Source organism: Bison bison, unplaced genomic scaffold, assembly GCF_000754665.1.
Source record: "Bison bison bison isolate TAMUID 2011002044 unplaced genomic scaffold, Bison_UMD1.0 scf7180017864383, whole genome shotgun sequence".
Taxonomy (NCBI): Eukaryota; Metazoa; Chordata; class Mammalia; order Artiodactyla; family Bovidae; genus Bison; species Bison bison.
In genome coordinates this window covers 2,836,150-2,851,723 of record NW_011494955.1, presented here as the reverse complement: position 1 = coordinate 2,851,723, position 15,574 = coordinate 2,836,150, and the positions used below count along the sequence as shown (strand labels likewise).

Below are 15,574 nucleotides of genomic sequence, written 5' to 3'. Positions count from 1 at the left end.
AACGTGAGTGGCACATAGCAGGTGGTCAGTTAATGTTTGACTCAGCCCATGATCCCCTGTGGGCATTTCCTCACAAAGCTTAGGGTGGATACTTCTGTAGTTTTCTATTCCGTTTTCTTTGCTATTTGTTCCAGCACACATAGGGGCTCCCACAAAAGTGACCGAGTGAAAATTTCTTGGCGGCTGAGGGTTCCTCGCCCCAACAAAAACACTTTCAGAAAAAGCTACTATGGATCTTGGGTTACTGAGCAGCGCTACCTTTCAGAACCCCTATGGTACTCTCACATCCCACCTGGCTGGCCTGATTCAAATGGCTCATCTTGCCAAGGTCATACTGGTCGTTTATCAACTAAGGGAGGTGAAAAAGGCAGTTGCTTAGTTTTAGAAGGAGCACCGGTAGGCCCCAAAGATCCCGCCTCTTTCCACGGGGCAAGCCTATCAGCGTTCCTCTAGCGAAGAGCGGCAGCTCCCTAGAAGCCAATGAGTTCCGCTCCCTAGAATTATCCCGCCCATCCGTTGTGTCGTCACTCGGCCTCCAGTAAAATAGAACCAAGACTACGCTTCCCCTTAGCTTGCCTGTTGGCGGGTGTTTGCGTTGAAACTATACTGAAAGCCTGACCTTAAAGGGGAGGAAGCAGAGGGGAACCGGGGCCCTTTAAAACGAGGCCAGCTGGTGCCTGCCCCTTTAAGGGCGGGGCGCTCAGACGACAGAATCTGAGCCCCAGATTACTCCGAGTTTCCGTCACAGGCTGCAAGGTAAGGCTCCTTCGCTGGGTCCGGGTGCTTGGCGGCGGCGGTTTCATCGCCGCTGGTCCTCCCCGGGCCCAGAGACACCCCAGCCCCAGTCATGCTGAGCAGAGTATGGAAGGAGCTGACTACGAAGTGCTATCCGTGCGAGAGCAGCTATTCCACGAGCGGGTCCGCGAGTGCATTGTGAGTCCGGGATCCGGGCTGGAAGGGTAGGACCAAGTTGGGGAGAAGCACGGGTGTCGCGGGAGAGGGAGACGTCCAGATCGGAGTGAGACCCCCTGGGCACAGCGCCGGCAGACCCTGTTTGGTCCAGGGGCGAGCGACCAAGAGCCCTGGTCCGACTAGTGCTCGGGCTGGCGAATCCCTAGATCGTCTCCAGCTGAGTAGCTGTGCGATAAACAAAGCCGATCGGTTTCCGTTCCTCCCCTCTACACGCCCCTCCCCTCCCCGCCCTCCCTCCTGTCGCCCCCCGCCCCCCGCGCGCCAGTGTTCGGAGTGCGGGTCTTCCCGTGTCTGGGAATCTACTGAGCCTGCCGATTTCAGTCAGATGGTCGGAGAGGGATGGGTTTAACTTGGGGAAGGCTTGTTTGCAACGACTTCTCAAACCCAAATGATGTTTGATGAAGGGGAGATGAACCGGGAACTTTGGGGGGTTTCTCACTTTGGAGGAAAGGACTCTTCCTGGGGTGGATTCTACCGTGTAGAAATGGAGAACAACTAAAGTGTCCCCTTCTTTTCCTCGCCCTTATTGGTGTTTTGTTAGAGACCCTGCAAGCCGAGTTTCCTAGCTTCGCAGCCATTCAGGGATTTCCTCTGAAGGGTCGTCCCCGGTGCGACGGAGGGCTTCTGGCTGCTTTCCTTACTCGCTCACTGCCACCTAGAGTAACAGCTGAAACTGTCACACAGCTAGGGACTCCTCACTTCTGGGCCAGGGGCACCCAGGGGAGCTTAGGGGATCGCATCTTTCTTGCACCTGCTCTAAACTCTCATATCTTTCCTTTCTCCTTTCCTTCCTCAGAGAGCCTCAGGGTAGCCCTCACCCCCAAATACTAAAGGGAAAGGGAAAGGTTTAGAAGAATAGAAGTTAGTGAGTGGAGGACCCACTGTAGGGGTCGTCCTTCATTTTTCTCAGACTGGGCTCCAGTCTGCCCTGGGCAGCTTCAGATTGGAGGAGGGCTAAAGTGAGCCAAGGCATAACTAGGTCTGCCTTTATCTGTGAGGACTGAAAAGTAGGGAGTTTATCAGTCCATGCGTGGGAACTCCAGATCTGCTTTCAGAAAGCTTTCCTTGTACGTTTCTTAGTGGGGGGTTGCACATGGCAGGGTTGGGCATATCCTGGAGTCATACCCGGGCCTTGAGACAGTGGAGAGCCAGAGACCCACTTTCCTAGAGAACAGGGAGGGAAGAGATCTTGGAGAGAGAAACAGCCTCCTGGATGTCGTCCCATCCTTTAGTCCCATTAGCTGAGGACATCAGCGCTGGTCAAGGGCATCCTGAGGGCTTCTAGTACATCTCACACGTGGCTCCAGTCCCCTGCTCTAGAGAATCACCTAGCCTCTGCTGGACCTGCATGGAACTCCAGCCTGACCTTTTGAGCCCTCCTGCCTTCCTGCTTATTACGCCCGCCCAGGGCAGAGCACTAGGCAGTAAAAATCTTGGAGCTGAAATCCAAGTGGCTCATTCTACTCTACTTCCCTATTGTTAAAAGCTACAATTTTGTCCTAGACCCATGTTTCTCCTGGGGTCTGTGTCTTCTCTCTTTGCTTAGATAGCTGTATGCAGATTCCCTGTAGGGTCAGCTTCTCTTGGGGACTGGAGCACCTATGAGACTGATCCTGCCTTCTTAGCCCACTTCAAACACAATAGCATCTCAGGATTCTCTGACCCTGATTGTGGAGCCAAGGTGACCAGTGGCTCCTCCCCTGGGCAATAGCAGCTTACTTGGGGTAGGGTGGGAATGTATGCATGTGTAGGATAACCTGGTCAAGTCCTGCCATAACTGTCCATTGGAGGACTAGTCATGAGGGGCATGGGACAGACCCTGAGAGACCTACCCTGGGAGCTGGAAATTACTTTAGGTAGGGACCATGGATTGATAGCTTTTAAAGGTTTTGATTCCAGCTCTAGAAGCTTTATAGATGTGGAACCCCAATTAAAGCCTACTATTATGGGCAGGGCATGAAAGAGACTCTGGTTTGGCCTAGAGCAGACCTGATCTTTTAGGGCCCCTGAATAAACAGAGTAGAAGTTCTGAGTTGGTCTAGGAACACGATTCCTACTTATTCTCTCCTGGAGCTTAGATCAAGGTGGGAGTGGAGGGAGAGGGAGTGAAGTGCCAGCACAATGAAGACATCCCTTTCTTCCCCTCAAATTTGCTTTTCTCAAATTATGTACTAGGAAGAAATCCTCTCTGGTTCTGTGGCCTTTTTCAGATGTGTGGATATGTGCATCTCTAGGAGTCTTCTCTGCCCATGCACCAACCAGGGTTCAGCTGAAACTATTTTCTCCCGGGGAAAAAACCCTCATAGAGCTGGACATGGTGCTCTGTCCCCAAGTGCATGGGTCAGTCCCTGAGGCCTTGATTAGAAGGAAGTACTGGGGAGAAAGATGGAACCCCTGGATGTATGGAGTCTAGTTTGGGGAAAGTGTCCCCATGGAATTAACAGAGAGGCCGCTGGAGCTGTGAAATGTTTGGGGATTAGCGCTTTTCATCTTGCTCACTTTCTGCCGCAGATCTCAACACTGCTGTTTGCGACTCTCTACATCTTCTGCCACATCGCCCTGACCCACTTCAAGAAGCCTGCTGAGTTTACCACAGGTACCTGTGACTTCCCTCCCTCCTGCCTGCCCTCTGCCAGTGTTCCTGTTGCTATGGCACCAGCCTCAGGGGAAGAGGGCTGTGTTGCTTGCTGGGAAAGTAGAGGTGTCTGTTCTTGAGCTTCTGCCTCCCTTCCTCCACAGGCAGAGACAAGGCGGTAGAGTGGAGAGTCTAGGAGGGCCAGTCATGTAACTTTTATGACCTCAGTTTCATTCTCTACAAAATAAAATGAGCCTAACAATTTCTACCCAGTCCATTGTTATTGTGTGGACCAAATATGATGGCTAATGTGAAAACTCTCTGTGAACCTCAGCAGGGCAACTGCAGGGTGAATGTTGTCATGGGCACAAGCCCTGTCATGTCCTCTCCTAGAGCTCCTACACCCAGGACCAGAGGCCTCCCGGACCACTGGGTCCCACCCCAGTGGTGATGGTGACTTTTCTCTTTGCAGAGAATTCATATTAAGGCTTTCAGTAGGCATTCTGTGATTGAGGGGGACGCACTTGTCCCAGTTCCTAACTCCAGATCGTCCGGTCCTGACCGGAACCTTTCCTCCCCTCCAGATGGCTTCATGCACCCTCAGCCAAGGAGGCAGCTACTCCTCAGCGTGATTCCCCTGGGGACTTTCTCTGTGATTTCCAATCCCTCTCCCCATTTCCCTTCACTCTACCTTGCCACTGATGTAACCAAGCTCACAGACTGGTCATTTATTGTATTTTCAGCTTACAAAGAGGAACCTATGGTGGAGAAGATCTGGGGAAGGAGGGAAGTGGGGGAATTTCATGCTCTCACCCCCTGGGACCACTGATCTTTAAGCTGCCACCCAGGCAGAGTGGATTGTGGGGTTCATAGTGTGAGCTCTCCTGAGCCTCCTGTCCAGCTCTGCCTCAGTGGGCCCAGGCCCCTCTTCAGGGGACAGAGAGGGAGCAGGAGGGCGCAGTGTGACACAGATCGTTCCCAGAGCTGCCCACTGATGACCTGCCTCTTCCCCATGCCTCTGTCTTTTGTAGTAGATGAAGAAGATGCCACGGTCAACAAGATTGCGTAAGTACTGCTGCCTCAACGCCGGCACTTGTAGCCTTTGGAAGCTGGGATCTAGTGAGGCCCTGGGAGCAGATAGAGAGTGAAATGTCAGAAACAATTTCTGCTTCCGCCCCATTTCTGCTTTTTTCCGGCTTTACACCATCCTGGGGACTCTTGGAAAAGCTGCTCTTCCTGTCCGCCTGGTTTGGCTGGGAGCTTCAAGGAGCCTCTTGGCCAGGAGCTGTCTGCTGGGGGCCTGAGTCACCAGAAGCAGCTCCAACTTGGCTCCACCTCCCAGCAGCCATTGGAGAAGGGGTGGGGTAGGGTTGCAGACTGATGGAAATGCCAGGGGATAGGGAAGGTGGAACCCCCAAGGGTGGGGCTTGCTTGGTTCTGAGAGAATGGCCCTAACTGTAGGCTATTATTATCTACTAGCACTTATAGAGAAAAATATAGAGATGACTCCTGTGGTTCAACAGACAACAAATTAAAAGGCAACCCCCACTCTCATCCCTCATGGACCAACTAGATAAGTGTCCCTTCTTTTGAGCTGATGCAATCTAGTGCACAGGTCTTGGCTGTGAAGCTGGGTTTCAACTCCCCTTGTCTCCCTTTGCCTTAGTGCCCTTATGCATATGGGGTGACCCTACTCTCTCCAGGCTCAGAAATCCACATCCCTGAGGTGAGCAGAGAAGTCAGACCCATTATCTTGGCATCATGCCTGGCACACCCTACAGACACTGCAGGAAGACCGCATTCCTGGGGACAGTCTGGGCAAGTGACATGGCTGGTGACCAGGTTCCCATGAATTCCTGAGATGTGCCCATCCCATGTGCCAAGGCTTCCCTGGAGGTGAAGGCTGGGGTATGAGGCAGCAGGTAGAGTGCCAGCTCTTTCCCTGGGTCTGTCATTGCTCCAGCTGGTTCTAGGAGTCACAGGTGCCCATGGGATGGATGGGGCTTCTTAGGCCCAGGGAAGTGAATGTCGGAGCTAAGCAGGGGCACTACCCCTTCTCTGCCCAGGCTTGAGCTGTGCACCTTCACCCTGGCAGTCGCCCTGGGCGCTGTCCTGCTCCTGCCCTTCTCTATCATCAGCAATGAGGTGCTGCTCTCACTGCCTCGAAACTACTACATCCAGTGGCTCAACGGCTCCCTCATCCATGGTGCGTTGATCCTGGTTGCAGCTGAGGGTGGGGACCGGGAGCTGATCGGGTCAGGCAGACACAGCCTGGGGCTAGTCAGTCATAGATCACCCTATCCCTTCCACTTTCCCTTGTCACATGGTCAGTCCTCAGTGGGTTGGGGCGTCCCCCTTAATGACCATCTCTGCTTTTCCTTTTTTGCACTAGGCCTCTGGAACCTTGTTTTTCTCTTTTCCAACTTGTCCCTCATCTTCCTCATGCCCTTTGCATACTTCTTCACTGAGTCTGAGGGCTTTGCTGGCTCCAGAAAGGTGAGTCGGGGAACGTATCAATCAATCAATGCAGACTGGAAACAGTATTCCACTGAGATGGTTCAACTGAAGAGTTTTTAATGAAGAGACTATTTGCAAAGGAAGGAAATGGCAACCCACTCCAGTGTTCTTGCCTGGAGAATCCCAGGGATGGGGGAGCCTGGTGGGCTGCCGTCTATGGGGTCGCACAGAGTCGGACACGACTGAAGCAACTTAGCTGCAGCAGCAGTCAGCACTGAGGAGCTTGAGGCACTAGTGACAACAGGAAGTCATTACCATCCTCGACCTGAGGGAGCCAAAGGAAGAAATAATTTCTAGAACCCACTGGTAGTTGAAGCTGAAGAGGTGTGGCCACCCAAGAGAGGAGTTAGTGTCAGAGGTGCCAAACAGAAAAAACACCCTGGCCTCTCTTTCTTCCTACCTTCCACTCTCCTGCCAGCCCTCTCCATTGGGCAAGATGAACAGAAAACCAGAGCTTGATTTTTTTTTTAAGTGTCTTGTGGGATCTTAGTTCCCAGTCCAGGAATTGAACCCATGCCCCTTGCAGTGGAAGCTCAGAGTCTTAACCACTGGACTGCCGGGAAAGTCCCAAGAGGGCAAAGAGCTTGTGTGATGCAGACCTCGGGGGTCAGCTTCCCAGGGCAAGACAAGGATGGAGAAGGGGTCTGGGAAGGGGGGTTGCAAATGAAGAATATCCAGTAGAGGGAATGGCCCCAGATTGCTGGGTAGGAGGACAGAGTAACTAAGCAGAATAAGAAGGAAACACCCTCTGCTGCCTCCTGAATCCAGTCCTCTCTGGTTCCCAAGCCAGGCTGCCATCTCCCCTGTCTCCTTCGTTTCCCACACTGCCATCCCCACCCCCGAAACCTACTGCCTCCTCCCACAGGGTGTCCTGGCCCGGGTCTATGAGACGGTGGTGATGCTGATGCTCCTCACTCTGCTGGTCCTGGGCATGGTGTGGGTAGCCTCTGCCATTGTGGACAACAACAAGGCCAGCAGGGAGTCCCTCTATGGTGAGAAGACCAGCTTCCTCCCCACCCCTCAGCTGGCTCACGTTCCTCTGTCTAGAACCAATATATCCCTCTAAAACGGCGGAAGTTGGGACCTCCTCCCTTAGACTGAAGTTTCAAAACTGATGGGCTTCAGGCCACATCTAACCTGTGGAAGTGTTCCGCTGGGCTCATGCAATGAGTTAAAAAAAATATGAGTCTGTTGAAATTGGGAGATTTCACACTGATATCCAGGTTTCTGGTTGTGCTTAAGCAGGTTGAGGACCTGGCCACACTAGGCCCCGGTGACTTGGGCCAAACAGTGGCTGTGCCCTTTAGAGAGGGCTGAGGAGCTGCAGTTTGCTGTAGTCTCTGCCACTCCCTCTCTTGTTAGCCAGTCTTCCTCATCTTCATGACTCACCTTGCCCCTACAGACTTCGGTGTCGCACCCCTGCCTGGTCTCTGGGGCCTGTCAGCCCCGAGTAAGCAGGAGGAGAGAGCTGGGCTGACAGTCCTTTTTTTTTTCATCTTCAGACTTCTGGGAGTACTACCTCCCCTACCTCTACTCCTGCATCTCCTTCCTTGGGGTCCTGCTGCTCCTGGGTGAGTGTCCAGAGCCCAGGAGCGGGTGGGGAAGGTCCCGGGGCCAGAGCACCCCCTTTAGAAGGCGGAATGCAGGGGCGGGCAGGGCAGGCGGTGGAGAAAAGGCTCTGGCGGGTGACTGCCTCCTGTCCCCACAGTGTGTACCCCACTGGGCCTCGCCCGCATGTTCTCGGTCACTGGGAAGCTGCTGGTCAAGCCCCGGGTATGTAGTGCTCCTTGTCCTTGGACCCTGCCGGGGGAGCTTTCTGAAGAGCTGGGGCCTATCTATGAAGCCACTGTCCAGCTGTTCTGTTCATACCTTGCAGAGGGCCACAGCCTTTGCTGGCAAGCAGAGCACAAGATAGTTGGGAGGGACTGGATAAGGTCACCAGTCACAGGGTGATGATGAGGGGAGGGGAAGGAAAAGGACAATGGATCCTTAAGGTGAGCAGGGAGCTCTTGGGCTCTTGTGATCAAGGAGCCTCTGACAGTCCATCCCTCCCTTTCCTGACGCCCACAGCTCTTGGAGGACCTGGAGGAGCAGCTGCACTGCTCAGCCTTTGAGGAAGCAGCTTTGACCCGCAGGATTTGTAGTGAGACACAGTCCTTCCCAGCTGGCATGATGGGCGTGGCTTGGGCAGGGGTGGCGGGACTAGGACACAGCACTATCATCTCTGCCCCCAGATCCCACCTCCTGCTGGCTGCCCTTGGACATAGAACTGCTGCACAGACAGGTCCTGGCTCTGCAGACACAGAGGGTCCTGCTGGGTATGTGGGTTGGTAGGCATTGGGATGCCTGGCTTTCCCCAAGGAGAGAAGCTCCTCCTTTCAGGCCCTTGCAAACTGCTTTCCCATTCCTGCACAGAGAAGCGGCGGAAGGCTTCAGCCTGGCAGCGGAACCTGGGCTACCCCCTGGCCATGCTGTGCTTGCTGGTGCTGACAGTACGTACACCAGACTTGGTGGGGGTGGGCAGCGGTAGCACCTTGAATACTTTAGCCCTTCACAGGGAGGAGGAAGGAGGTGCAAGGACCTCCTTCAATAATAGTAGCTGCCTCTCAACGAGTACCTACTTTTGCGAAGCACATCAGTCCCCATTTTGTAGATGAAGAAACAGAAGTTTAAAAAGTTACCCAAAAAGAGGAAAAAAAAAAAAGAATTTACCCAAGGTCACACAGGGCCTAAGCCATTATGCAGGTTTGCTCTGGGATGAAAATAAAGGTTAAAATCCAGTCCATCCCCTCAACTTGCTACATCATGGACTTGGAAATAAGTCTTATTGGTTTGAAGAAAGATGTATATTTTTCTCTTTTGCCTTTTGGGGACTTCCCTGGGAGCTTTAGGTGGCGCTAGTAGTCAAGAACCTGCCTGCCAATGCAGGAGACATAAGAGATGCAGGTTTGATCCTTGAGTTAGTAAGATCCCCAGAGGAGGGCATGACAATCCACTCCAGTATTTTTGCCTGGAGAGTCCCCGTGGACAGAGGAGCCTGGTGGGCTACAGTCCATAAGGTCACAAAGAGTCAGACACGACTAAAGTGACTTAGCACGCACACATGCACAGGACCTCCCTGGCAATCCAGTGGTTAAACCTGCACTTCCACTGAAGAGGGCATGGGTTCGATCCCTGGTTGGGGGAACTAATATCCCATGAGCTGTGTGGCACGTCCAAAAACACCCCAAACAAATAAAACTATTTCGGCTTTTTGCATCTGTACCTGTAAGTTCGATATAAGGTACTCTCAAAGGTGCTCTGTTGCTAGCATTAACCTTTGGGAGGTCCCACACATCTAATTGAAAACTGAAAATGATGGACCAGAGAGTCTGCTCTTAACATTCTCAACTCATTGGATACATTTGTGGGCTCAGACAGGGGTGGGAGTCCATGACCTTGCCTCCCACAGGGCCTGTCTGTGCTGATTGTGGCCATCCACATCCTGGAGCTGCTCATTGACGAGGCTGCCATGCCCCGGGGCATGCAGGTACCAGGCTGCCCACCCACCACATCTTTTTGGGGAGGGCCTAAGCAAGGCTGGGTGAGGGGGCAGAAGGTGAGGCCAGAGGGGAGGCCGGGCGCTGGTGGTGGTGATGACTATGGGGAGTGCTGCACAGTGACACCTCTTTGTCCCTCAGGGTGCCTCCCTGGGCCAGGTCTCCTTCTCCAAGCTGGGCTCCTTTGGTGCTGTCATTCAGGTCGTCCTTATCTTGTATCCTTCTGGAAATCCACCATTGCTTTTCTTCTTCAAACCCGTCTCCTCTGGGGCTTTGGGCAGAGCTACAGTGGGAGTGAGGGGGAAGTGGGCAAGACTTGGCCAGCCCGAGGTTCAGAAAGAAGAAAAACAGTTGATTCAAAAGGAGGGCTGGAGGAAGAGAGGGCCATCCCCTTTGAGACAAGGCATTGATCCTTGGGAGTGGGCCAGTTCTTCCCTAACCCAGTGGCAGTTACCTGATGGTCTCCTCAGTTGTGGGCTTCTACAGCTCTCCACTCTTCCGGGGACTGCGGCCCAGATGGCATGACACGGCCATGACGCAGGTAGGCCATGATGCGGGTAGCCGGGAACCTGCCAGACGGGAGTGGAGGAAGCATCCTGGGGGCGTACCTGGGCACTCAGTGCTGGCAGCTCTGTGACCCTGACCTCCCCTTTCCTCACTCCCACCCAGATAATTGGGAACTGTGTCTGTCTCCTGGTTCTAAGCTCAGCACTTCCTGTCTTCTCTCGAACCCTGGGTAAGTAGCAAAAGGAGGTAAACAAAGTGGCTTGTTTTGAGTAGCTAATGGTACTAGGCAGACCCCTTATATTCTTGCTCTCTCTGATTCCCACAACAAACCTATGAGGAGGTATTACTTTCATTATACAGATGGAGTAACAGAGGCTCTATAAAGTGCTGTGCTGGGCTTCAGAGTAGTGTTGCTTCAAAGCTCATATTTTTTTCCATTTGCTACATCCCATGGCCTCTCTTATTTATTTCCATTTTTTCAGTGAAGAAATACCACTTTCCCCAAAATCTTTCTTTGGGGGATCATCTGATAAACATTTTTTTTTTTCTTTTGTCTGCACCCATAGGGCATGTGGGATCTTAGTTCCCCAACCAGGGATTGAGCCAATGCCCCCTGCAGTGGAAGTATTGAGTCTTAACCACTGGACCACCAGAGAAGTCCCAACATTCTCATTTTAGAGATGAGAAACAGGACAGCTACTTGATTTACCCAGAGTTACACAGCTAGCTTGAGGCAAGGCCGAGTCAGGCCAGAACCTCTCTACCCTGAGCCCCCGTCCAGTGCTTTTTCTGCACACTGGGCATCAAATGTTAAGCTCAATTCTCCTCCCATCTTTAGAGCTAGGATCTAGATGATGATGGGGAAGAAGGGGAACCTATGCGACTCCCCTACTACTTCGGGGTAAACTAGTTACACTTTTGAGCATTACCTGGTAAAAGTGTTCACCCCAAGGTAGTCGGGGAGTTGCATAGGCTCCCCACCTCTCCCACCATTATCGTCCATCTATTGTACATTATCAGTCGTGTTGGACTCTCTGCAACCCTATGGACTGTATCTTGCCAGGCTCCTCCGTCCATAGGATTCTCCAGGCAAGAATACTGCAGTGTGTAGCCTTTTCCTTCTCCAGGGGATCTTCCTGACCCAGGAATCAAACACAGGTCTCCTACACTGCAGGCAGATTCCTTACTGTCTGAGCCACCAGGGAAGCCTTATTTAGTATTTAAATCAGTTCTATTTGGTTTTTAAGTTTATATTCTCTCTACTCTACCATTTCTACTTTATGCCTTGGGATTTAGGATACTTGGCCTGTGTGTCCAGCAGTTAGTTCCTTTTAGGTTGGAAGCTGGTAGGAATATTTTTTTAAGTAGGGGAGGGGCTCAAGAATATTAATTTATGATAATTATATTATTATTGTTAGGGGCTCAGTAAGTGTTGGAATAGCACCTGGCACATATGGTTCCTCATGTGTGTTGTCTCATTTAATTCTCACAGTCCCATTATTTTGTCTACTTTTTTTTTTTTTTAATTCCCTACTTTATAGTTGAAAAAACTGAGGCACAGACGTTTAAGGAAGTTGCTTCAGATCACAGTTAGATGAGGTGGAGTTCAGATACGAACCAAAGCAGCCACAATAAGAGCCCAGTTTCTCAGCTGCCACACTGCTCTGTCTACTGAAAAAGAACACTTGGTGACCAGCTTGAGGTTTCTGGCCCAGGAACAAGTAGCAGGCCCAGGGAGCTCCTTGAGACACGTGGAGCCAGAGGGGATCCCCCCAACCCCAACACACACAGACACATACACACACACATACACACTCCAGGAGAGGATGTCAGACTCTGGAAGGGAAGTTGGAGCAAGCCTAGCAGCTGATACTTGCTTCAACTGCCCTGAACTGTCCCTGAGACAAGTTGGGATGTAGGAACAACTAATGTGTAGAAGCCAACCTATCCGTTGCAGTGTTGAGATGTGGCCACCAGGAGGCAGCAGAAAGCTCGGCTCTGAGCCAGAGAAGGATTGGGGAGCCTACCTCCCATCCTGGCCTTTGTACTTCAGGGCTCACTCGCTTTGACCTGCTGGGTGACTTTGGACGCTTCAACTGGCTGGGCAACTTCTACATCGTGTTCCTCTACAATGCAGCCTTTGCGGGCCTCACCACTCTCTGTCTGGTGAAGACCTTCACGGCAGCTGTGCGGGCAGAGCTGATCCGGGCCTTTGGTGAGAGGGTGTCAGGGAGAGGCTGGTGGGGTGGTTGTAAGATGGAACTGTCTGGAACAGTGGTCATCCCAAGCAGGGGAGATGGCATACTCACCACCCATTCTGTGGCTTCTGAGGACTGACCTAAACCCTGCTTCTGACTATCCCCTGCCTCTTCCCCAGGGCTGGACAGACTACCGTTGCCTGTCTCTGGTTTCCCCCGGGTGTCTAAGAAGACCCAGCACCAGTGACCTTCAGCTGGGGGTGGGAGGGAGAAAACTGGACACTGCCATCTGCTGCCCAGGCCTGGAGAGGCGCCCAGGGGTGGGTGACCCTCAGGACCTGGAATCTGAGAGGGTGGGTGCCAGAGGGGAGCTGAGCCTTCTGCACTGCTGCATAATCTGAGCCAGAGTTTGGGACCAGGCCCCCTTGCTTCTGCAGATTTAACTGTGGGCCCCAGCATGGGGTGGGGCTGAAGACTGGGTCTGGCTCCTGGTCTCAAATCTGTTTACACACGTCAATCTGCCTCACTGCTGTTCAGGGCCATGCCCTTAGCCATGTTTACATGATTTGATGTGCAATAGGGTGGGGTGGGGGCAGGGGAGGGTCAGAGCCAGTGGCCAACTTGGGAGGCAGATTGTCTTCCCTTGCCTCTGGCCCAGCAGAGCCTAAGCACTGTGCTATCCTGGAGGGGCTGTGGACCGCTGGAGAGACGAGGGCATAGGGAGGAAGAGGCCACAACCATCAGCAATAAAGTTGATACCAGGGTTTTCTTTGGTATTTTTTTAAAGGTCCTGTCTGTCTGTTTGAACAGCTTTGCTCCCACCAGTCCTGAGTCTACAGAGGGAAATAGAGGGGTCCTTCCCACCATCCTTTCCCTCTTCTCTATCTGCATTCTGGGGACTTGGGTCTGGTGTTAGGCCATACAATCAGGCAGTGGGAAGCTCCTCCTCCCTTGGCCTTGCTAAAACCTGGCTGGTCACCTGACTTTTCCTTACACCCAAGCCTTATTTCTTGGGTGCCTTGGTTATTGGGGGTAAATGGGCATCAGCATAGGAAGAGGTAAAAGAAGGGGCTGCCTGACAAAGGTTTGTGATTCCTACCTCTGAAAAGAGCCTAACTCTGTATTTCCAGAGGCTATCGGTGCCTTGAATATTCTGCAAGCCCTCCTGCTATATTGGGGGTAGGGACAATGTTTCTGCTCATGGTTATGCAGATTATACATTGCACAGCTTCCAGGGGCACCATTCACCTCTTAGTCACTGTATGCATGGTTACTACAACTATTTTTTTGCAAATGGCAAGCCAATGACTTGAGGAAGGGCTGCTTTTTTCTAAGGTACACAGGTTACTGTGAATACTAGCCATGGAGCTGAGTGAGTATGGGATCCAAAAAAAGAATGTAGTTGCCACAGATACACAGATATAGTAGGCTGAACACCTACTATAGGCCAGGCACTCAGCTAAGTTTGTATTTAGGAATTGCTTTGTCTAGTAAGGGTGCGTGTTTATGTACATGCATGCTAAGTTGCTTCAGTCACTCTTTGCAACCGTATGGACTGTCCATGGGATTCTCCAGGCAAATATACTGGAGTGGGTGCCATTCCCTTCTCCAGGGGATCTTCTTGACCCAGGGATTGAACCCGCGTCTCTTAGGTCTCCTGCATTGGCAGGCAGGTTCTTTACCACTAGTGCCACCTGGGAAGCCTCCTGATAAGGGTGACATAATTTTAATACCATACTGCGATAAATGGTGGTTAATTTCTCATTCTCAAGGAAACAGAGGTCCAGTGTCAGTACATTAAGGAAGGCTTCTTAGAGAAAGACTTCTAAATGACAGTAGATCAATGGGTGAAGTGTTGCAACTTCAAAGCCTTTGACATGAGAGAGACCTGAGTGGCTAGAAGCAGAGCTCCAGAAGGTTTGGAGAAGGAAAAAGATAGAGATGCCGTGTGTGTGTGTGTGTGTGTGTGTGTATGTTAGTCGCTCAGTCGTTTCTGACTCTTTGCAACCCCATGGACTGTAGCCTGCCCAGCTCCTCTATCAGTGGAATTCTCCAGGCAAGAATACTAGAGTGGGTAGCCATTCCCTTCTCCAGGGGATCTTCCCAACCCAGGAATTGAACCTGGGTCTCCTGCATTGCAGGCAGATTCTTTACCATCTGAGCCACCAGGGAAGCCCTAATAAGATGCCCTGATGGAAGGTAAAGGGAAGTGATCATCAGTCTGTTAGAGACTATGACTTTTAAGTACCTGCTGAACAGGTCCTCCAGCAGTTTCCAATCCACAAACTGGGTATCCGGCAAGGATAAGAGAGGGGACAAAAGTTTGAAGTCCTGAACCAGACTATCACTATGAAGATCTGTTCCTGATTCTGAGGAAGCTCCTAGCAGAAGAATACAAAGCTACCAGGGAAAAGGGTTCTCTGGTACCCATCCCTTCCAGTCCTAGTTACTGCTAAGGAGGAGAGATGGAAGTGGGGGAGGCTGGGGGAGGACACAGAGAAAGGAGTTGTGTGCCCAAAGGGCTTTATTGGCCTTGGGCAGAAATTGGATCCCATACCTCCTAGACGGGACGCGCTATCAGGGTAGGCTTGGGGAGAGCAAAGATCTAATTCAAGTATCAGAGGAGGATGGTTTGGTGCCACGCATAAACTTAGAGGTAGAAGGATGCTTATCCAGGCAGCCAAGGATTAAAGCTGCTAGAATTTCCGAGGCAGGTGCCTGCCTGGCTTCCGGGATGGAAATGAAGTGGACCAGTGGTGGCCGGCTAGAGCCCCCGCCCCGGTGGGAGGGGGCGGGACGGTCCTGGGAGAAGGGCGGGGGGCGGGGCCAGGGGCCACTTAAGGCGGAGCCGGCGTTCTGGCAGCGCCGGAGCCAGGCGGCAGAGCCAGCAGGGTTGGCACTTACCCACGACCCCCCCTTCCCTGCTATGATGGCCCGTCAGTAGCAGGTTCCAGACCCCCCAAGGGTATGTAGGCAAAGCTAGCAGCAGCCAGGTGCGCAGAGCCACAGAGCTCTAGGGCACTCTGGGGGCAGCTCTGCCTGCTGCGCTCTGTGGTGCCTGGGGAGATGCCCAAGTGACGGGCGAGCTGGTGAGAACAAGAACGTTCCCTTTTGGCCCGAGTCCGCTGCATCTATGGCGCTGCCGGCCAGTCTGGTGCCCCTGTGCTGCTTGGCACTTCTGGCGCTGCCGGCTCAGAGCTGCGGGCCGGGCCGGGGACCGGTCGGCCGGCGCCGCTATGTGCGCAAACAGCTCGTGCCGCTGCTCT

General features: G+C 52.6%; 2 protein-coding genes across 8 annotated transcripts in view; both read left to right on the top strand.

Annotated features, from left to right (window-relative positions):
- Positions 1-535: 535 nt before the first annotated feature.
- LMBR1L (limb development membrane protein 1-like) lies at positions 536-13,082 on the top strand. 7 transcript variants are annotated; one of them, XM_010857755.1, is made up of 17 exons: positions 536-933; positions 3,484-3,568; positions 4,579-4,612; positions 5,614-5,753; positions 5,940-6,043; positions 6,930-7,056; positions 7,567-7,635; positions 7,773-7,837; positions 8,135-8,207; positions 8,299-8,382; positions 8,480-8,556; positions 9,516-9,593; positions 9,745-9,818; positions 10,054-10,144; positions 10,273-10,339; positions 12,164-12,325; positions 12,488-13,082. In XM_010857755.1, the coding sequence occupies exons 1-17, from the start codon at positions 862-864 to the stop codon at positions 12,553-12,555; spliced, it is 1,470 nt and encodes a 489-aa protein (XP_010856057.1). In that variant the 5' UTR covers positions 536-861; the 3' UTR covers positions 12,556-13,082. The 7 variants fall into 7 exon arrangements, with proteins under 7 accessions (XP_010856057.1, XP_010856053.1, XP_010856056.1 ...); XM_010857751.1 differs by having other exon boundaries at positions 5,614-6,043; XM_010857754.1 differs by having other exon boundaries at positions 12,164-12,574.
- A 1,373-nt stretch (positions 13,083-14,455) lies between these two features.
- The window catches only part of DHH (desert hedgehog), a 6,276-nt gene continuing 5,157 nt past the window's right edge, over positions 14,456-15,574 (top strand). The window contains exon 1 of the mRNA XM_010858066.1: positions 14,456-15,569. Within this exon, the coding sequence (XP_010856368.1) occupies positions 15,442-15,569 (128 nt within the window). The 5' untranslated portion in view covers positions 14,456-15,441. The remainder of the gene's footprint in view (positions 15,570-15,574) is intronic.